This window comes from Pelophylax lessonae (assembly GCF_965119305.1).
Source record: "Pelophylax lessonae genome assembly, chromosome: 4".
Classification (NCBI taxonomy): domain Eukaryota; kingdom Metazoa; phylum Chordata; class Amphibia; order Anura; family Ranidae; genus Pelophylax; species Pelophylax lessonae.
In genome coordinates, this window is record NC_138771.1 from 594,326,212 (window position 1) to 594,349,505 (window position 23,294).

At 44.3% G+C, this 23,294-nt stretch overlaps 1 protein-coding gene across 1 annotated transcript in view; it reads right to left on the reverse strand.

The window, feature by feature from the left end:
• ZGLP1 (zinc finger GATA like protein 1) overlaps nt 1-20,686 on the reverse strand; it is a gene marked incomplete at its 5' end in the record, with an annotated part of 64,039 nt that extends 43,353 nt beyond the window's left edge. Inside the window, one exon of the mRNA XM_082254143.1 lies at nt 20,412-20,686. Coding sequence (XP_082110269.1) covers nt 20,412-20,686 — 275 coding nt within the window. The remainder of the gene's footprint in view (nt 1-20,411) is intronic.
• Between the last annotated feature and the right edge of the window lie 2,608 nt (nt 20,687-23,294).

Consider the following 23,294-nt stretch of genomic DNA (forward strand, 5'->3'; position numbering starts at 1 on the left):
ATGTGCAGCACAATGGCAAGTTGGCAACTTCAGATCAAATAGAGGCTAAGATGGCAGCTTCTGTTGCTGCAAAGGATAAGAGGGTTTAGTTCCGCTTTAGGAGCTCCAGCTCTGTATTGCTTAAACAGAAGGTCTGTATTTCTACACAGACCTAGGGCTGGAGGTAAACAATGCAGGAACCTGTGCTGTGGGCCAGCAACACACTGAATTTGGCTTCATTGCTCTATAGACTTTACCACTTCAACACTGGGCCAATTCTGACACTTCTCACATATCTGAATACTTTAATAATCCCAAAGGGAAATCATTTTTTCTTTTTCAATATATGTAAAAATCTACATTTTTTGTTAAAAAATTACTAAGAACCCCCAAAACAATATATTCAAATGCATTATTTTTATTGTAAAATATTTTAAACAGAGGCCCTGGAAAATAAATTGCTGGGTGTTGCACGATATTTGTGCAGCGGTTTTTCAAACACTATTTTTGGAAAAAAAATACACATTAGTGAATTTCATTGCACAAAATCACAATATAACACCCAATGGTTTGGTAAAATATAAAAGATAATGCCATGTACAGTAAATAGATACCCAACATGTCACGCTTTAATATCGTGCATGCTCGTGAAACAGCAACAAACTACGGTACTTAACCACTTCCTTACCGCCTCATTGTAAAATGACAGCGGCAGGAAGGCTTTACCGATCCGGGCCGACGTCATATGACGGCGGCCCGCTCTCCCCGCTACTGCGCGCCCCCGGGGGGCGTGCAGCGCGGCGATCGAGGACGAGGCTCATCCCTCGGACAGAGCCAATCCCCGATCTAGGTAAAGAGCCAATGAAATTGGCTTTTTACCACGTGACCGGCTGTCAATCACAGCCAGTCACAGAGTGGCAACAGAGAACACGGTAACTAGCTGTCACCATGTTCTCCTCCTCACACACTGATCTTGTGTGAGGAGGAGATTGTGGTTACAGCTAGTTACAGAATACAGTGCACCCCAAAACACACTGATTGCCCCCCCCCCCCCAATAAAGAGGACCTGTCACTAGCCCATCAAAGTACCTGTCACCAGCCCATCAAGTATTCTGATAACAGGTACTCGGGTACTCTGATGGGCTGGTGACAGGTACTTGGGTACTCTGATTATGGGTACTCTGATGATGGGTACTCAGGTACTTTGAGTACCTGTCATCGGAGTACCCGAGTACCTGTCATCAGAGTACCCGAGTACCTGTCATCAGAGTACCCGAGTACCTGTCATCAGAGTACCCGAGTACCTGTCATCAGAGTACCCGAGTACCTGTCATCAGAGTACCCGAGTACCTGTCATCAGAGTACCCGAGTACCTGTCATCAGAGTACCCGAGTACCTGTCATCAGAGTACCCGAGTACCTGTCATCAGAGTATCCGAGTACCTGTCATCAGAGTATCCGAGTACCTTTCACCAGCCCATCAGGTACTCTGATGACAGGTACTTGGGTACCCTGATGACAGGTACTCGGGTACTCTGATGACAGGTACTCGGGTACTCTGATGACAGGTACTCGGGTACTCTGATGACAGGTACTCGGGTACTCTGATGACAGGTACTCGGGTACTCTGATGACAGGTACTCTAATGGGCTGGTGACAGGTACTCTAATGGGCTGGTGACAGGTACTCGGGTACTCTGATGACAGGTATTCGGGTACTCTGATGACAGGTACTCTAATGGGCTGGTGACAGGTACTCGGGTACTTTGAGTACCTGTCATCAGAGTACCCGAGTACCTGTCATCAGAGTACTTGTCACCAGAGTACCCGAGTACCTGTCATCAGAGTACCCGAGTACCTGTCATCAGAGTACTTGTCATCAGAGTACCCGAGTACCTTTCACCAGCCCATCAGGTACTCTGATGACAGGTACTCGGGTACCCTGATGACAGGTACTTGGGTACTCTGATGACAGATACTCGGGTACTCTAAAGGGCTGGTGACAGGTACTCGGGTACTTTGAGTACCTGTCATCAGAGTACCCGAGTACCTGTCTCCAGCCCAGAGTGCCCGAGTACCTATTTGCACCCCGTCAGATTACCCGAGTACCTTTCTAAAGCCAATCAGTGTACCCGAGTACCTATCTGCAGCCAATGCCTCCTAGATTATGTGTTGGGGTGTTTGCTTTCCAAAATGGGGTCATTTTGTGAGGGTTTCCATTGTCCTGGGGTTCCAGGGCCTTCAAAAGTGTGATTGGTTGCAATGAAATTAGATGTGTAATTTATGCTCCTAGAACACCTGACGGTGCTCCTTGCATGTTAGGCCTCTGTATGTGGCTATGCTGTGACAAAGTCCCACATATGTGGTATCGCCATACTCAGGAGGAGTAGTAGAATGTATTTTGGGGTGTCATTTTTGCTATGTACATGCTTTGTGTTAGAAATATCCTATAAATTGACAACTTTGCGTAAAAAAAAAAAAAATGAGTTTTAATTTTCTTTCCACATTGCCAAAAACTTGTGGAAAAAAATGACATGTTCAAAAGACTCATTATGCCTCATAAAATATACATTGGGGTGTTTGCTTTCCAAAATGGGGTTATTTTGTGGGTAATTCCCTTGTCCCGGTGCTCCAGGGCCTTCAAAAGTGTGATAGGTCGTTAGGAAATTATATGTGTAATTTATGCTCCTAGAACACCTGACGGTGCTCCCTGCATGTTGGGCCTCTGTATGTGGCCAGGTTGTGTAAAAGTCTCACACATGTGGTATCGCCATACTCAGGAGGAGTAGCAGAATGTATTTTGGGGTGTAATTGCAAGTATGCATATACTGTGTGTGAGAAATAACTTGTAATTATGACAATTTTGTGTAAAAAAAAAAGAAAAATTATTTCTTCATTTTCCCAAGAATTGTGGGAAAAAATTACAACTTCAAAAAAATCCCCATGCCTCTTACTAAATACCCTGGAATGTCTACTTTCCAAAAAGGGGTCATTTGGGGGGTATTTGTACTGTCCTGACATTTCAGGGCCTCAAGAAATTAGATAGGCCGTCGGTACATCAGGTGTGATCAATTTTCAATGACTGGCACCATAGCTTGTAGACTCTATACACACGCAACGATTGTTGGCCGTGAATTTTCGGCCAACGTCCGATCGGCCGATTATCGGCTTGTTAGTATGATGCTTCCGACTGCGACTTTTCGGCCGAACAAAATCTGGTGTGCATGCTATAAAATTTTTGTTGGCCCTCAACAGAACGGCCGATTGTTCGTCAGTCAGTACAGATTTTCACTTATATCACAAAAAATAAAAAACCCAGTGGTGACTAAATACCACCAAAAGAAAGATCTATTTGTGTGAAAAAAATGACAAAAAAATTTGATTGGGTCCAGCGTTGCATGACTGAGTAATTATCATTCAAAGTGTGAGAGCGCTGAAAGCTGAAAATTGGTCTGGGCAGGAAGGGGGTGTAACTGCTCTCTATGGAAGTGGTTAAAAATCTCCACAGGCAAGGCTTTACAAATCTTTATAGGTTACCAGTTTAGAATTACACAGGAGGTCTGGTGCTCGAATATTGTTCTTGCTGTAATGTTCACGGCAATACCTCATGTGTGTGGTGCAAACACTGTTTACATATGTGTGTGCGACCTACGCAGGACTTTTTTTCAGCGGGAACGCGGGGGAACGCAGTTCCGGCACCTCCAGCACTGACTGTATGTAATGGCAAGGGGTTCAAGGTATATTAATGCTAGCTGCTGGGGGGATCTTTTGTTGCTGGAGGAGATCTACTTTTGCGGGGTGGGGAGGAGCGTTTACTGTTGCTCAGGAGGTATATTGTTGTTGGTGGGGGTTCCACTGTTGCTGGGAGTCAGTTGTTGCTGGGAGGGATCTAGTGATGCTGGCTGCAGGGAAATCTGTTGTTGCTGCTAGGGGTCTATTGCTGCTAGGGGAGGGGGTATTTTGTTGCGAGTGATACATTGTTGCTGGGGGAGGGTCTATTGCTACTGGCTGCTGGAGAGTCTATTGGTGCTGGCTGCAGGGAGAGCTGTTATTGCTGCTGGAGATCTTTTGTTGCTGGGGGAGGGGGTATTTCCTTCCGAGTGGTTCATTGTTGCTGAGGGGATCTATTGTTGCTAGCTCATGTGATCTAATTTACTGTTTTTCTTGTTATTATTAACAAATTCCATAAAAATTACTTGGTACCACAATTGTTACATGGTTCTGTATTCTCTAAAAGGAGCAGTACTTAGGGGGTGGAACTAAGGAATGGTGCAGGAGGTGGGTAGGGGGGCGGAGACAAGGGGTGACTTGGAAAGGGGAGTTCCTGTACCTATTGACTGAGAAAAAAAGCCCTGGCCCTACGTATGTGTTCAAATTTGTGCATAAGCATGGGTGGACAGGAGTGCTTTAAATAATTTTTTTAATTTACACTGTATCTTTAAATTTTTTTTTGTCTCTTTTATTGCTATCATAAGTGCCGGTTCACACTTCTGCGATGCGGGAACGCTGTGAATATGCAGCGTGTTCCCGCATTGCATCGCATCCGCACATCTGGCAGTTCACACTGCCATAAGCGATACGCAGGGGGTGTCAATTAAAAGTTAACGACACCCCCAGTTGCGATCGCAGTGCGATCTGCAAGTACGCACAGAATCGGATTGCAAAAGTGTGAACCACTGTGCGATCCGATTCTACTGCGGCTCAAAAAAAGCCTCATGTGCGTGTTTGGTGCGGATACAGTGCGAATTCAGCCATACAAAGTGTATGGCTGAACTCGCATCTGCACATCAGATCGCATGTAATTAGGAGCAGTGCGCTCAGAATTACATGCGATCTCCGCAAACGCGGAAGTGTGAACCGGCACTAAAGGGATGAACAACATCACTTGTGATAGCATGGGCTGTGCCTGTGACTCTTTATGGAGCGATCTGAGGCCTATTATGGGTTGTTGTGACTCTTTATGGAGAGATCTGAGGCCTATTAGACCCTTTATCTCTCCTATGCCCTCCAAAACATCTGATCAAACCAAGATTTGTTTGATCAGATGCTTGTTTAATGCGGTAACGGCTTTTTTACATTAGACCAAAACTGCAAGTGACAAAAAACATATCACTTCCGGTTTCTGATGTCACAAAGTGGGAGGAACAACATCAGTTCCTCTCATTGTGTCCCAGGAACCGGATGCCGCTGGTTGCATCCTCATCAGGCTCCCCAATCTCATGGGAGAGCCCTGTAAAAGGCAAAGCAAAGAAGGAGGGGGGGACCCCCTTCCGCCGCCTTTAAAAGTATTCCAGCAGCTTCTTAGCTGCAAGAATTACTTTTACGGTGAAGGGAGTTGCAGGGCCTAAAAAGTGCTATCTCGGTGCTGCAGCGGTGACCGAGATATCACCCTTCCAATCCAGCGACATACCGGCAGCAAATGGTCAAAAGCTAACTTCACCTTTCTGTACATGTTACATGGTAGACCTATATTAAGGGTGTAACATGTAACGTGCTCAGCATCCTCCCCGCCCTCCCTGTGACAGCGGACAAGGTATCTTCTCCCCGCACCCACTGTCACAATATGAAAGCAGCAGTCGTGTAGGGCTCTGCCCACACGACCGCATCATTCATTCACAGAGTTCTGTGAATGAATGAACTACAATTCCTGTTATCCATTGAGGCAGATAGCTTGTAGAACTGCCGAGTGTGCTGGGGAGCGATCTTATAGTTTATTGATCTTCCTGCAATTCAGAAACTGTCTGCCCATAAGGGAGCTACAGACAGACAGCTATACAGAGAGTCTGCAGGAGCCCGATACTGCACCCACGATCTGCTAATCACATGTGCAATGCTCTGCAGGCTTCTTAGAAATAAAAAATCATTAATGTACATTTTACCTGCAAGAAAGTATGCATTTATTCTTTTTTATGAAAGGTGAACTTATCCTTTAAACACTTAAGCCCCGGAAGATTTTACCCCCTTCCTGACCAGGGCCTATTTTGCCATTCGGCACTGCGTGAATTTAACGGACAATTGCGCGGTCGTGCGGCGCTGTACCTAAACAAATTTGATGTCCTTTTTTTTCCCACAAACAGAGCTTTCTTTTGGTGGTATTTGATCACCTGTGAGATTTTTTGATCATGCGCTATAAACAAAAAAAGAGCGTCAATTTTGCAAAAATAGCAATATTTTTCACATTTTTTATATGTAATTCCCCCCAAAAAAAAAAATGTAAAAATCAAAATTTTTTAACATTTTCGGCCAATTTGTTTTATGCTACATATGTTTGGTAAAAAAAAAAAAAAAATCACAAAAAGCGTATTTTGATTGGTTTGCGCAAAAGTTATCGCGTTTACTAACAAAGGGAAAGATTTTTGTCATTTTTGTTGTTTTTTTTTTTAACGCGTAATGGTACTGCGACATTGCGGCGGACAGATCGGACCCTTGACTGACATTTTTGACACTTTTTGACACTTTTGGGGCTACCAGTGACATTACTGCAGTAATCAGTGCTATACATATGCACTGTTACTGCAAAATGACACTGGTAGTGAACTTTATTTGAGAGGGAGGGGCTATGTGTGTCCCTAGGGGCGTGATTCTAACTGTGATTGGCTGTGGATTGAGCTGTAGAAACAGTAATCAACGGTCCTACATAGTAGAACCGTGTGATCACTGTTTCTACACAGGGGAGAATGACAGGCGGCTTGTTTACACTAGCCGCCTGACTTTCTCCCTCTGCAGCGACGATCGCAGAGTGACCGGCGGACATCGGGTCCGCCGGTCACACACGCGGGGGGTCCGTGACCACGCGGGAGCGCCCCTCCAGCGGCGCGCGCTCGCTCCCAAGACCCTCACAGGCTAGCGACGTAGATCTACGTCACTTTGCCTGTGAGAGGCTGACTGCCGGCGTAAATCGTCGTTAGGCAGTTGGCAAGTGGTTAATGCAAATAACATAATAAATGCACATTTTTTTTTTTTATAAAACTGTGAATGCACTAAAGTGGGAGTTCCCGCCTACCTGTAACCAAGCCTAGAAATGTAAACTCCGACCCCCCTAACCTATTAAAAAAAAGATGTGTATACTTACCTATTTTTAGTCCGCTCTTGTCCAATCACTCTATGTCAATAAGCAGCAGCTGCAGGGGAGAGGAGACATCACTAGACAACAACTGGGAATTCCAAGAGCTGTGACATCACCCATAGCACCCATAGGCTCTCAATGTCCCAGCTGTTGTTGGTGTTACATCCTCACCCCCCCCCCCCCGCCTCCCCTGCAGCTGCCGCTCACTGACACAGGGGATCATGGGACCGGAGTGAACTAAAAATAGGTGAGTACACATTTTTTTTTTTTTTTTTTTTTTTTTTTTTTTTACACAGGATAGGCAGGATAGGTAGGAGGAGAGGGAAGGGGACATTTTTAAGCATAGTTAGTGTTAGGCTGGAATTCTACTTTGAATATATTTTTGCAAAAGCTGAACTATGAAAAAAACCTGAGCTCCATCTCCATCCAGCGATGTCCACGAGTCCCTTGGCCTTTCCGAGACTCTCCCTCCTGATTGGCTGAGACACAGCTGTGGTGCCATTGGCTGCCGTAGTTGTCAAATTCAGTTAGCCAATCAGGGGAGAGAGGGGTGGGGCAGAACAACAGCTCCACGTCTGAATGGACACAACGTGCTGCAGCTCGGCTCGGGTGCCCCCACAGCAAGCTTCTTGCTGTGGGAGGACTCGAAAGGAGGAGGGGACCAGGAGCAGCAACGAGGGACCCAAGAAGGGGAGAATCCAGGCTACCCTGTGCAAAACCAACTGCACAGAGGTGGTAAGTTACGTTTGTTATTTAAAAAAACAAAACAAGACTTACAATCACATTAAAATGGCATCCTCTTAACCGATGACCTTTCCTACAGTCTTGGGTACTGTGATTGCTGGCTACCCCCTAGGGAGAGTTTCATCTAGTGAGTGCTGCAAGGAAGGGGGGAGCATGAGTGACGGACACACTGCTCGGCTACGCGAACCTTGTCAGCACGTTTTTCACTTCCTAGGAATTCCAATGATGAACGTGGTAACTCGCATTTATAAGTGTTTCCTTTAAAGGTGTTCTCAATGTGGATACATTGCTGACAATTTTACAATGTAGAAATGCAAACGCAGATAAACGCGGCATGTAAACGTGGCAAAATGGACGTTTTTAACCGTCGGTTATTAGCTGTCAAGTTCCAGCGTTTAGGAGAGGTTTTCACATGTCCCGTGTTTATAAAGCCGAATATGAACTCTAATTAAGCACTGGTCACTTTTGTCAAGCCACCTATGGACTTTATGTAATCTCAAGAAGGGATTGATTTACCAACGCATTTTTTTATGTAGTGGCACGTGAATGATAAGTTACAGCATGTTCTTTGAATATAGTCCATTATCGTTGCCTGTTATACCATATGCACATTTTGTCATGCACTTAGCACTTTGAAAAGGTATTCCTTATTTTTTGCTACACTAAGAGCCGGTTCACATAGGAGCGACCCGACTTGCCGGGGCGACCTGTGAAGTCGCGGTGCACAGCGCGCACCGCGACCTCGGAGCGGCATGCACAGACTTCATATCATTGAAGTCAATGCAGGTCGCTCCAGGTCGCCCCAAAGTAGTACAGGACCCTTTTGGCTTGTGTCGCTCCTATTAGAACGGGTCCTGTGCTAATCTATGGCAGGCGACTTGTCAGGCGACCAAGTCGCCTGACAAGTCGCCCCAGTGTGAACTGTTTATGGATTAACAATGATATTTTTTTTGTACATTTTCTTTATATATTTTTCACATGAATTGCACATGTTGTATTGCACCTTGTGCTTTGCAGTTTTATTAATTTCTGGTTTACTATATCACTTATGTGACACACATTATCTATAACTACAGCACATCTCTAAACAGGCAGTGCCATACCCACAACCCCCCCATTTTCCTTCAAAAGGTAAATTATGCCTTTAAAAAATAACCAATGTAAAGGATCGGTGAATAGTTTTGTGTAAATATACAAGTTTGGCAGGTAAAGCTGGAAGCTACTCATGTGCATAGAAGCCCCCAAATGATGTGATCCATACATACATACATACATACATACATTACATTCATACATATACACTGCCCGGCCAAAAAAAATAAAAAAGTTGCTACCAAAACGTCACACACCCAAATATTTCTTTAGCCTGCCTTTAGCTTTGATTACAGCAGGCATTCGCTGTGGCATGGTTTCGATAAGCTGCAATGTCACAAGATTTATTTAGTTGCATTCATTTTTCACCAAATGATGGGAGAGTTGGACCACTACACAAAGCCTTCTCCAGCACATCCCAAAGATTCTCAATGGGGTTAAGTTCTGGACTCTGTGGTGGCCAATCCATGTGTGAAAATGATGTCTCATGCTCCCTGAATCACTCTTTCACAATTTGAGCCCGATGATTTAGAGGTGTAACTAGAACCTTCAGGGCCCGGTGCAAGAAACCATGAAGGGACTCCAGGACAGGGCCCTTCCCTTCAAGCCTGGGGCTCTTCCCACTGATCCTGGGGCCCTTTACTCTTGTTGCAGGGCCCTTAATTATGGTCTTGCAGTGGGACCCTTTCACAACTTCTGCAATGGGCCCCCTTCCTGCCATCTTGGGAACTCCCCACGGTGGTGGAATGCCAGGGCCCGGTCGCAAGTGTGACCTTTGCGATCCTGGAAGTTCACCCACTGCTGTCAGTAGTTTTTATTTTTGGTATTTTCATTTTATTATTTTTTATCATTTTATATTTTTTATTTTTTTTTTACAATGTCACTGACTATGACTCTGTCCATTCAGAAAAGGAAGGAGCTGGTAAATTACATATTTACCGACCCCTTCTTGGTTCTCTATTGTGACACATCCCCTGCAGCAGCTGGCAGGAGAGGGGGCAGCATAGTTGGGGGGGGGGGGGGGACACACAGGGGCCCAGAGACAGCAGAACAAAAGGGAACTGGATAGGAGGAGTGTCAGGGGCAGCATACAGAGGAACCAATCTCTTCCATTTTCCTCCTGCAGCTACAGGAGGAAAAAGGAGGACAGTGATTTCTCTACATGCTGCCCCCGCCACCCCTCCTATCCAGGTGTACAGGGGGGCTGCACAGGCCCCATGGAGCATGGGGCCCGGTTGCAATTACAATGCCTGCAACCCCTGTAGTTACGCCCCTGCAATGAATCCTGGCATTGCCATCTTGGAATATGCTCATGCCATCAGGGAAGAAAAAATCCATTGATGGAATAACCTGGTCATTCAGTATATTCGGGTAGTCAGCTGACCTCATTCTTTGGGCACATGCACTAACTATCCAATAGGATAGTGGCTGCATGCTTAGTTACTTTACAGACACCGATCCTACATTACACTATTCTGCTGGGATAATGAGTGAGGAGGGGATTTGGCGGGAAGGGAGGTGCGGGGATTGGTCGCTGTGATATTCTGGTGACATTCTGTCATGATGATAAAACAGTCCTCAGAAGTCTAACAACACAGAAAAGACAACAATGTTACACATGAGAAAGTCTGAGAAACATACAAACAGCCCAAGAATCTCTATTCAGACCCAGCAGAGGCAGAGATATGGATACATTGTAACAACCAGGACAGAGCCTGAGCGATACAATGTAACAATCTCTGAGGAGAGGAGACACCAAAGACATTTTGTACCTCAGAAAATGACACAATGATGTGACTGGATGAAGGAAGAGGCAATGTGTGATAGCAGACACCATAGAGATACAGAGAGAGAGAGAGCACTGAGTTGGTTATAGATGGAACCCTCAGGAGAGAATTCTGTGAGGAGAATCAAATGAGAGAATAAGTGCTCTGCTCAGATAGAATGTCACCTCACTCACCTCATATATAAAACATTTTACAGCCCCCCTCCCCCACACACACACACACACACACACACACCCCTCATATATAAAACATTATACTGTCCCCCCCCCCCCCCCACCACACACACCTCATATATGGACATTATAATAAACCCCCCAACACACACACCTCATATATAAACATTATAATGACCCCCCCCACACCTCATATATAAACATTATGCTGACCCCCCCCCAACACACACACACACACACACCTCACATATATACACTTATCTGACCCCTCACACCTCACAAATGTAAACTATACACAAACCCCTTGCATTTATATACACTATACTGAGCCCCCACACCTCATATTCACTATACTGACCCCACACACCTCATATACACTATACTGATCCCATATACCTCATATACACTCTATACTGATCCCACACACCTCATATACACTATACTGACCCCCACACACCTCATATACACTCTATACTGATCCCACAGACCTCATATACACTATACTGATCCCATATACCTCATATACACTCTATACTGATCCCACACACCTCATATACACTATACTGACCCCCACACACCTCATATACACTCTATACTGATCCCACAGACCTCATATACACTATACTGATCCCATATACCTCATATACACTCTATACTGATCCCACACACCTCATATACACTATACTGACCCCCACACACCTCATATATACTCTATACTAATCCCACACACGCCTCATATACACTATACTGACCTCACACACCTTATATACACGCTATACTGATCCCACACACCTCATATACACTATACTGACCCCCACACACCTCATATATACTCTATACTCATCCCCACACACCTCATATTTACTCTATACTAATCCCACACAGAACTAATATACACTATACTGACCTCACACACCTCATATACACTCTATACTGATCCCACACACCTCATATACACTATACTGATACCATATACCCTCTATACTGATCCCACACACCTCATATACAATACTGATCCCATATACCTCATATACACTCTATACTGATCCCACACACCTCATATACACTATACTGATCCCATATACCTCATATACACTCTATACTGATCCCATATACCTCATATACACTATACTGATCCCATATACCTCATATACACTCTATACTGATCCCACATACCTCATATACACTATACTGATCCCATATACCTCATATACACTATACTGACCCCCACACACACCTCATAGATACTCTATACTCATCCCCACACACCTCATATACACTATACTGACCCCACGCACCTCATATTTACTCTATACTAATCCCACACACGCCTCATATACACTATACTGACCTCACACACCTCATATACACTCTATACTGATCCCATATACACTATACTAAGCCCACACACCTCATATATATTCTATACTGATTCCACATACCTCATACACTATACTAACCCCACACACCTAATATAAACTCTATACCAGGGTTTCTCAACTAGGGTTCCTCCTGAGGTTGCTAGGGGTTCCTTGAGCAGTGGGCAATTTCTGCCGCTCAGATAAGTTTCCAATTACACCATTGTTCCTTTTAGCTATTTGTAAGGAGCATTCTTCCCACTGACTGTCACACTAATGTGTCATGAGTTGTAGATTTAAAATTTTTAGCAGGGGTTCCCCGAGACCAGAAATTTATTTCAAGGGTTCCTCTGTGTTGAAAAGGTTGAGAAAGGCTGCTCTATACTAATCCCACACGCCTCATATACACTCTATACTGATTTCACATACCTCATATACACTTTACTGACCTCAAACACCTCATATATACTCTATACTGATCACACACCTCATATACACTATACTAATCCTATATACACTCTATACTAATCCCATATATCTCATACACTTTACTGACCCCACACACCCCATATATACTCTATACTGATTCCAAATACCTTATATACACTATACTGACCACACACACCTCATATATACTCTCTATACTGATCCCACACACCTCATATATACTTTATACTGCCCCCCACACCTCATACATACTATACTGACCCCCCATCTCATATGTACTATACTGACCCCACACACCTCAAATATATTGATCCCACATGCCTTATTCACACTATACTGACACCAAACACCTCATATATACACTATACTGACTTCACACACCTCACATATATACACTATACTGACCCAACACACCCACCTCACATATATACACTATACTGACCCAACACACCTCATATATCCTTTATACTAACCCCCTACGCCTCAAATATACTATACTGACCCCCTACGCCTCAAATATACTCTATATACTGATCCCACATGCCTTATTCACACTATACTGACACCACACACCTCATATATACTCTATACTGACTCCACACACACCTCACATATATACACTATACTGACCAAACACACACACCTCATATATACTCTATACTGACTCCACACACACCTCACATATATACACTATACTGACCACACACACACACACACACACACACACACATCTCACATATATACACTATACTGACCACACACACACCTCATATATACACTATACTGACCCCACACACACTCACAACTCACATATATACACTATACTGACCCCACACACACACACACACACCTCACATATATACACTATACTGACCACACACACACACACACACACCTCACATATATACACTATACTGACCCCACACACACACACCTCACATATATACTCTATACTGACCCCACACACACACACACACACACACCTCACATATATACTCTATACTGACCCCACACACACACACACACACACCTCACATATATACTCTATACTGACCCCACACACACACCTCACATATATACACTATACTGACCCCACACACACACACCTCACATATATACTCTATACTGACCCCACACACACACATATATATTATATATATATATATATATATATATATATATATATATATATATATATATATATATATATATATATATATATATACACACACACACACACACACACACTCTATACTGACCCCACACACACACACACCTCACATATATACACTATGCTGATCCCACACACTTTATTAATACACTAGACTGATCCCACATACCTCATATATACCATACTGATCAGACACACACCTTATATACACACACTTCACTGATCTTAGGCTGGCCATACATTGTACAACTTTCCTTTAGATTTACCAAAACCATACAAGGTCACACCTAAACAATTTCCATTTGTTTGCAATCAGGCAGGCTGTTGCACTACACAGTTGAAGGTAAATCTAAGGAAATTGAATAAGAAAATTGTATAATGTATGGCCAGCTTTAAACACCTCATTGGTACAATTCTGCCTGAGATCCCAAAACGCCAGCTGTGAAGGGGCCTAAATGAGCTCATAGCAGCGTGGTAAGTGTCTTGGAGCATGCAGTAAGTACAGTGTCAGCACACATCCTCAGGCCACCGCGGATGTATATGTACAGCATCTCGGCAGTAAAGCCCACCTTTTTTCCATCACATATATGAGTTACGTAGGTCGGCAAGAGGGCAGAAGTCCATGACATTAAAAATTATATTGTCCAACACAGGTCACCACAATGCACAGAAGTGAACTCCCTCCATTTCCACTTTCGGACCGCCCACCGTGTATTTGTCGCTACTCAGACGTTAAATACCAGGGTTATGGCAGCAGATAGCTGCCATAACCCCGAGATTTTTTTAAACGACGGGCGGTCCCGCTATAGCATAAAAGATGACCCAGGGGCGGATTCACCGCAAGATCCCTTTTATGGGCGGTAGGAGAGGTGCCCCCCTCCCGCCGCCTTCCGGTCGTTTTCCTCGCTTACCGGAGCCGTCGGTAGCGGGGAAAAACGATCCGGTTCTCTCCCCCTCTAGGCAGAAAGTCAAGTGAGGGCAAGCTGGATTGTATACTTACACTGGATCTGGATTGTATACTTACACTGGTCCAGCTTGGCACAATGTAAGTACGCATTTCTCATACCTGATGGACATCTGGGGAAGCTGATGACTATAGTATTTGACGCTACTACACAGAGAGCAGCTATCTTCGGGGTCCTGTACCAAGTAGCTTCCTCTCTGCACACTTACCAGGAGCGCTTGCTTGGCACTGCCTCCATTCATAGAAAGCCTTTAGCACTTCTGCCTGGCAACACTAGGGTTGTCGGTTCGAATCCCAACCATAACAGTACCTGCCTGGAGCATCATGTTTTCCCTGTGTCTGTGTGGGTTTCCTCTGAGTTCTTCGGTTTGCTCCCACACTCCAAAGACATGCTGGTAAGTTAATTGGTTCCTGTCTAAATTGACCCTAGAATGTGTACGTATGAATGTGAGTTAGTGACTTTAGATTGTAAGCTCCTTGAGGTTAGGGGCTAAAGTAAATGTATAATAAATATGTAAAGCGCTGCGTAAATTTGCTGGCGCTATATACCTACCTCATTCCCTGATTGGACAAGGTGGAGAGGAGGCATGGGGAAATTCTGATCATTGCACAGACTTTTCCTCCAGCTCCCTGTCCAAACCAAGGTGCAGACTTTCAGTGACAGAGTGTCAATGGACTATGAGTGCCGTAGTCACCACACTTGTTTTCTATTGATAAATGCAAGTTAAGCCCCGTACACACGCAACGATTATCGGCCGACCGATCGTCCGTCTTTTGTCCAGAGTGGTGTTTTGTTGGTTGGAATGTGCCTAGACTGCACACAAATTTTCCTCGTCCAACAAAATTCTGCTTCAGAAGTGATGTCATGTGTTGGTTTGCTTTCTTTGTGTTCTTTCTTCTCTGAGCATGCCCAGACTTGCTCATCAAATTTTTCCCTGTCGAAATCTGTACTGACTGAAAAATCGGGCATTGTGTTGACGGCCAACAAAAATTTTATAGCCTGCACACCAGATTTTTTTCGGCCGAAAAGTTGGAGTTGGTTGTCGGAAGCATCATAGTAACAACCCGAAAATCGGCAGATCGGACGTTGGACAAAAATTCCCTGCCAATTTTCGACGCGTGTGTATGGGGCTTTAGTCTGCTGTGGTGGCAGATGGGATTTGTAGTTTATGTATTCACAGACCTCTGGTCTGCTCCCACAGCTGCACAAAATTCAAAACAGACAACTGTAGCCACACTGCAGTCAGGGGGGGAAATGTCAGCGCTGTGGCAGGGGGGGGGGGGGGGGTTGGGGATAAGGCGTGGTAGCTTGGCACCATGATATTGCCATAAGTATCAGTGTAACAAGCTCTAAAAGGTGGAGTTAGCCTTTAACTGAACCGGGTGATGTTAGAAGCTGATGGTTACTATGCACAGCTACTTCAAAAACTGTCTGCTCCAGTTTTAGTAAATTCTTATTCTGTTCATAAAGGAGATAAAAGAGAGACTTTCTTACTGTTTAGCACCGTGACTCCAAGCCTGTCCAACGTTGAGCTTTCAGTAATAGCTTGGTTTCTGTGCAAGGGAGGGGGGACATGGAGTGCACTTCAAACATAAATGTACACATACAGTATCTCACAAAAGTGAGTCCACCCCTCACATTTTTGTAAATATATTATATCTTTTCATGTGACAACAGTTTAGAAATTACACTTTGCTACAATGTAAAGTAGTGAGTGTACAGCTTGTGTAACAGTGTACATTTGCTGTCCCCTTAAAATAACTCAAACACAGCCATTAATGTCTAAACCCCTAAGTGGAAATGCCCAAATTGGGCCCAAAGTGTCAATATTTTGTGTGGTCACCATTATTTTCCTGCACTGCCTTAACCCTCTTGGGCATGGAGTTCACCAGAGCTCCATGACCAAGGTTGCCACTGGAGTCCTCTTCCACTCCTCCATGACGACATCTTGGAGCTGGTGGATGTTAGAGACCTTGCGCTCCTCCACCTTCCATTTGAGGATGCCCCACAGATGCTCAATAGGGTTTAGGTCTGGAGACATGCTTGGCCAGTCCTTCACCTTTACCCTCAGCTTCTTCAGCAAGACAGTGGTCGTCTTGGAGGTGTGTTTGTTATGTTGGAATACTGCCCTGCGGCCCAGTCTCCGAAGGGAGGGGGATCATGCTCTGCTTCATTATATCACAGTACATGTTGGAATTCATGGTTCCCTCAAAGAACTGTAGCTCCCCAGTGCCGGCAGCACTCATGCAGCTCCAGACCATAACACTCCCATAACCATGCTTGACTGTAGGCAAGACACACTTGTCTTTGTACGCCTCACCTGGTTGACACCATCTGAACCAAATAAGTTTATCTTGGTCTCATCAGACCACAGGACATGGTTCCAGTAAACCATGTCCTTAGTCTGCTTGTCTTCAGCAAACTCATTGTGGGCTTTCTTGTGCATCATCTTTAGAAGAGGCTTCCTTCTGGGACAACAGCCATGCAGACCAATTTGATGCAGTGTGCAGGGTATGGTCTGAGTACTGACAGGCTGACCCCCCACCCCTTCAAGCCTCTGCAGCAATGCTGGCAGCACTCATACGTCTATTTCCCAAAGACAACCTCTGGATATGATGCTGAGCACATGCACTCAACTTCTTTGGTCGACCATGGCGAGGCCTGTTCTGTGTGGAACCTGTCCTATTAAACTGCTGTAGGTCTTGGCAATCTTTTTGTATCCTAGGCCATCTTTATGTAGAGCAACAATTATTTTTTTCAGATCCTCAGAGAGTTCTTTGCCATGAGGTGCCATGTTGATCTTCCAGTGACCAGTATGAGAGAGTGAGAGCGATAACATCAAATTTAACACACCAGTTCCCCATTCAGACCTTGTAACACTAATGAGTCACATGACACTGGGGAGGGAAAATGGCTAATCGGGCCCAATTTGGACATTTTCACTTAGGGGTGTACTCACTTTTGTTGCCAGCGATTTAGACATTAATGGCTGTGTGTTGAGTTATTTTGAGAGGACAGAGGACTTACATTGTTATGCAAGCTGTACATTCGCTACTTTACATTGTAGCAAAGGGTAATTTCTTCAGTGTTGTCACATGAAAAGATCTAAAAAAATATTTACAAATATGGGGGTGGTGCACTCACTTTTGTGAGATACTTTATATATGTGACCAACTACTACTAACTATAATATGGCTGATTGTAATTATGCTTGGGTTTTCCATTATACTGTAACATTAGAACACAGCATTGACCACAATACAATCATTTATTGTTACTGTTAAAGTGTAAAGTCGGCCATAGACAGACTGAAATTTGGTCGGTTCAGCAGGAACCGACTGAATTTTGATCCACCTATGGGCAGGCTGGTTGTACTGAAGTCAATTCATCGACTGACTTCAGTATAACCAGCCTGTAGGGGTTTTTTTCGTACGATTACTGCCACCAGCAGCAGAGAGGGGAAAAAAATTGCATAATGTATGGCCTGCTTAATTGAAGCCAAAACATTTTTAAAATTCAGAGTGGAGAGGTATTAGGACAGCCAGTACCAGGACAGGTTTGTCTAGTGACCAAAGCAAGGATGCAGAACTTCACTGTGCCCAGGGCACCTGTTCCTCCTGCCCATCCCTTGTCCCCACCCTGAGAACACCCGTCAGGTTTTTATTGCTGTCTGTGTCCCCACCGAGAGTAAAATAAAGCCCCGTACACGCGCGTCGAAAATTGGCAGGGAATTTTCGGCCAACGTCCGATCTGCCGATTTTCGGCTTGTTAGTATGATGCTTCCGATAACCAACTCCGACTTTTCGCTGGAAAAAATCTGGTATGCAGGCTATAAAATTTTTGTTGCCCGTCAACATAACGGCCGATTTTCGTGCAGTCAGTACAGATTTCGACAGGGAAAAATCTGATGAGCAAGACTAGGCATGCTCAGAGATGAAAAAAACACACGGAAAGTAAACCAGCACATGACATCACTTCTGAAGTAGAATTTTGTTGGCCGAGAAAATTTGTGTGCAGTCTAGGCACATTCCAACCAACAAAACACAACTTGGACAAAAGTCGGATGATCGGTCGGCCGATAATCGTTGCGTGTGTACGAGGCTTAACAGTCCCAGAACATGAAGAAAGGGGAAACTTTTCAATAGGGACACTAGTTCTGGTGACAACATGGGTTTTTCCTCACATTGGAAGCATTTCCGCTCACTATTTTGTTGGGGCTATGGGACGGGAAATAAAGGGAAATCTCCCAATAGGGACACACATAGCAAATAAACTGACAGGCATTATATACCTACCAGCCAAAGACAAACAAAACTTTGCCTTTAGTTTTACTTTAACTGCTTGCTGTCCAGCATATATATGGCCTGGGTAGAAAGCGGTTATACCAGGCATATGGATACAGTTCCTGGTACCGGTTTTTAGAGCCAGCGTTCGGCTTTCCAATAAAAAAGTGATCAAGTGGCTTTATAGCTGCCTGATTCTTTTTACAATGCTCAAAAGGGACCCATCCCCTCCCCCTCACCCACCATCCCCATGTATTTAGGTCTGGCACGCATATGTAAACAGTGATTGCACCACGCATGTAAGGGTTTCGCCGTGAACCTCAATATGAGAGCAATAATTCTAGTGCCATAGCTCGGGTTTAACTATAAACTGGTAACCTGTAAAGGCTTTTAAAGCTTTGCCTATGTACAATCTTAGATACCATAGTTTGTCACCATTTCACAAGCATGTGCAATTTTAACATGTTTGGTATCTATTTACTCAATGCAATGTTTATATATATATATATATATATATATATATAGTTTATTGTATTGCATACAAACTTTGGGTATCATTTATTTATGAAAATGTACATTTGATAAAGAGTTTCACAAATATAATGTGACAAAAAAAATTGCAACAGTCACAATTTCATTCTCCAGGGTCTCTGCTTTCAGAAAATATACATATATAAATGCTTGGGAGTTCTAAGTAAGGCCTCTTTCACACTAGCAGACCGTTCAGATCCGCCTGTCAGTTTTTCAGGCGGATCTGAACGGATGCCCCATGCATCTCTATGGGGCATCGGATGTCAGCGGAGACATGTCCGCTGACATCTGATCCGGGCCATCAAATCTGGACGGATGAAAACCCTATTTTCCATCAGTCTAGCAGATCGGATGAGAACAGACAGGCGGTCCGTTCTCATCCGATTCCCCCATAGAGAACAGCGGGGACCTGACAGCTCCGTCTCCGCACACAGTGCTGCCATCCACCTGCTCAGCGGGGGATCAGCGGATCGATCCTACGCTGAGAAAAACGGAGTCTGCCGACGGACTCCCATGTGTGAAAGGGGCCTAATTTTCTAGCATTAAAAAAAATAAACAATGTAAAAATGTTCCCAGTATGCAAATGTTTAATTCAATTGGGGTGCTTGGATGAGTTCTTAATACTATTATGAACAGTTACAATGGTTTTATTTTCACTGTGTATGGCTCCTAAAATCCCCTAGGATCCTAGATTTTCACTGTTACCTTTTACTGCCTTGCACTTCCTTTTACCCCTACCCCAGATTTCTCATCAGCCCCCCTCCCCAAAACACTCTTCCATAATAGGCAGTATACACTATATTAGATAATGGCACACCTGCTGCTACAACGACGCTTGCGCCCTCTGGTGGATCTTCTGCGGCATGGCTTGCTAGTGCGCACGTTGGGATCGCACATCGAGGAAACCGATTCTGTCTGTTCTTTGGCGACACCGTGCGGCAGCTCGCAGCATTGCAGCTCTGAAATCAATCTCGTCCATTCCTCGCCCAGGTTGCTCCAGGATTGATCCGATGCGAAGCTCGGCGGTAGAAGCACTTCTTCCAGGACCGAAAAATCCGGGTAGACGCCATCAGCCATCATGGGCCCTTCCATGGCACCGGATCATCAGTTGATCAGTCTAGGTCTTATGATGTGGGATATCCTGATACTACAGATCAGAGTATACAAAGTATCCCAAAACTTTCCTTGCTGCTTGATCGCCCAAAAAGCACACAAACCTTCCCTCCAAGGGATCTCCTGTGCAAAGTGATCTCCCCTGGCTGCATGGGCCATAGCAAAATTAAAGTGTGGGACAGAGAGGGCAGACACAGGTGTTAACCCTTCCTACAGGTGATCTGCACTCACTACACAACACATTGGGGGTTTGATTGAGTTGCAGACTTGCAGCACCTAACAGGTTAATGTGCAGGGTGGTTGGGTGGGTGATTGGAGTAGGATCACCTGCTGTAAGCCAGGAACCCCCTCATTCTGCAGAACCACCAATTGGGGCAAGTTATATAAAGATCCCACTAGGTAGGGGCTAGCCTTTCCTGGAGCAGATGGGTGAGTGGAGTCCTGAGAGTAGGAGCAGCAAAGAATTTGGGGCAAGGGATTTATTGGGAAGAGCGGTATTAAACTTTAAAGGCTAAGTTCACCTTTATGCAAAATATAATGCACATTTTTGCTGGTAGAAAAATGTGCCTTTATTTTTGTAGTCAGAGCCTTGAAAGCATGGCACCAGCGATCAGCAGATCACTGATGCCATGCTGGGTCTCCTGCAGATCTGTACATGTATGGGCTTGCTTGTATATCAGTTATAGTTATGCCTCGTACACACGCAACGATTATCGGCCGACCGATCGGCCGTCTTTTGTCCAGTGTTGTTGGTTGAAATGTGCTCTAGACTTGCACTGCACTTTTGTCGGCCAACAAAAACCAACTTCAGAAGTGATGTCATGTGATGGTTGACTTTCCGTGTGTTTTTTTTTTCTTCTCTGAGCATGCCCAGTCTTGCTCAACAGATTTTTTTCTGACGAAATCTGTACTGACTGACGAAAAATCGGCCGTTGTGGTGACGGCCAACAAAAATTTTATAGCATGCACACCAGATTTTATTCGGCCGAAAAGTCAGTCGGTTGTCGGAAGCATCATATTAACAAGCCGAAAATCGGAAGTTGGCCGAAAATTCACGGCCAACAATCGTTGCGTGTGTACGAGGCATTAGTCTGGCTGAAAAAAAGACCATCTAGTTAATCCAATAGAAGCGGGGAAATGTGTGTATGTGTACATACACACAGGTGCATCTCATAAAATTAGAATATCAAAAAGTTAAATTTATTTCAGTAATTCAATTCTAAAAGTGAAACTCCTATATTTTATATAGATTTGTTACACAGTGATATGTTTCAAGCATTTCCTTTTATTTTTGATGATTATGGCTTACAGCTAGTGAAAAGCCGAAATTCAATATCTCAGAAAATTAGAATATTACAAAGACCACTAAAAAAAAAAAAAAAAAAAAAATTTTTTTTCATTTTTTAACCACTTAAGCCCCGGAGGATTTGGCTGCTAAAGGACCAGGGGTTTTTTTGCGATTTTTTACTGTGTGACTTTAACGGACAATTGCGCGGTCGTGCCACGCTGTACCTAAACAAATTTGACGTCCTTTTTTTCCCACAAACAGAGCTTTCTTTTGGTATTTGATCACCTGTGCGATTTTTTGATCACGCGCTATAAACAAAAAAAGAGCGTAAATTTTGCAAAAATAACAATATTTTTCACATTTTTTTATATGAAATTCCCCAAAAAAAAAAAGTAAAAATCAAAATTTTTTAACATTTTTCGGCCAATTTGTTTTATGCTACCTATGTTTGGTAAAAAAAATCGCAAAAAGCGTATTTTGATTGGTTTGCGCAAAAGTTATCGCGTTTACTAACAAAGAGAAAGATTTTTGTCATTTTTGGTGTTTTTTTTTTTAACGCATAATGGCGGCGATCTGCGATTTTTTTTTTCGGTACTGCGACATTGCGGCGGACAGATCGGACCCTTGACTGACATTTTTGACACTTTTGGGGTTACCAGTGACATTACTGCAGTAATCAGTGCTATACATATGCACTGTTACTGCAAAAATGACACTGGCAGGGAAGGGGTTAACTTTATTGGACAGGGAGGGGTTAAGTGTGTCCTAAGGGCGTGCTTTCTACTGTGTAGGGACATGGCTATTGGTGTAAAAGCAAAGATCAACCGTTCTACATAGTAGAACGGTCAGATCTTCACTTTTACACAGGGAGAACTGACAGGCAGCTTGTTTACACAAGCTGCTCTGTCTTTCTCCCTTCACAGGAGCGATCGTAGTGTGGCCGGCGGACATCGAGTCCGCCGGTCACACGCACTGACTTGCCTGTGAACGAGCCGCGGCGGGCGCGCGCCTCGGCGGGCGCGCGCCCGCCCGCGATAGGCTCGCAAGTCAGTGACAGGCGAGTGACGTACCGATACGTCACTCTGCCTGGCCGGGGCTGACCGCCGCAGTATATAGTCGTGCGGCGGTCGGCAACCGGTTAATACAGAAATGTTGCCTTACTGAAAAGTATGTCCATTTACAGTATACTTGGTTGGTGATGGAGGCGATCAGCCGGTGGCACTGATGAGGTGTTATGGAAGCTTGGGTTTCTCTGATAGCGGCTTTAAGCTTGTATGCATTGTTGGGTCTGGTGTGTCT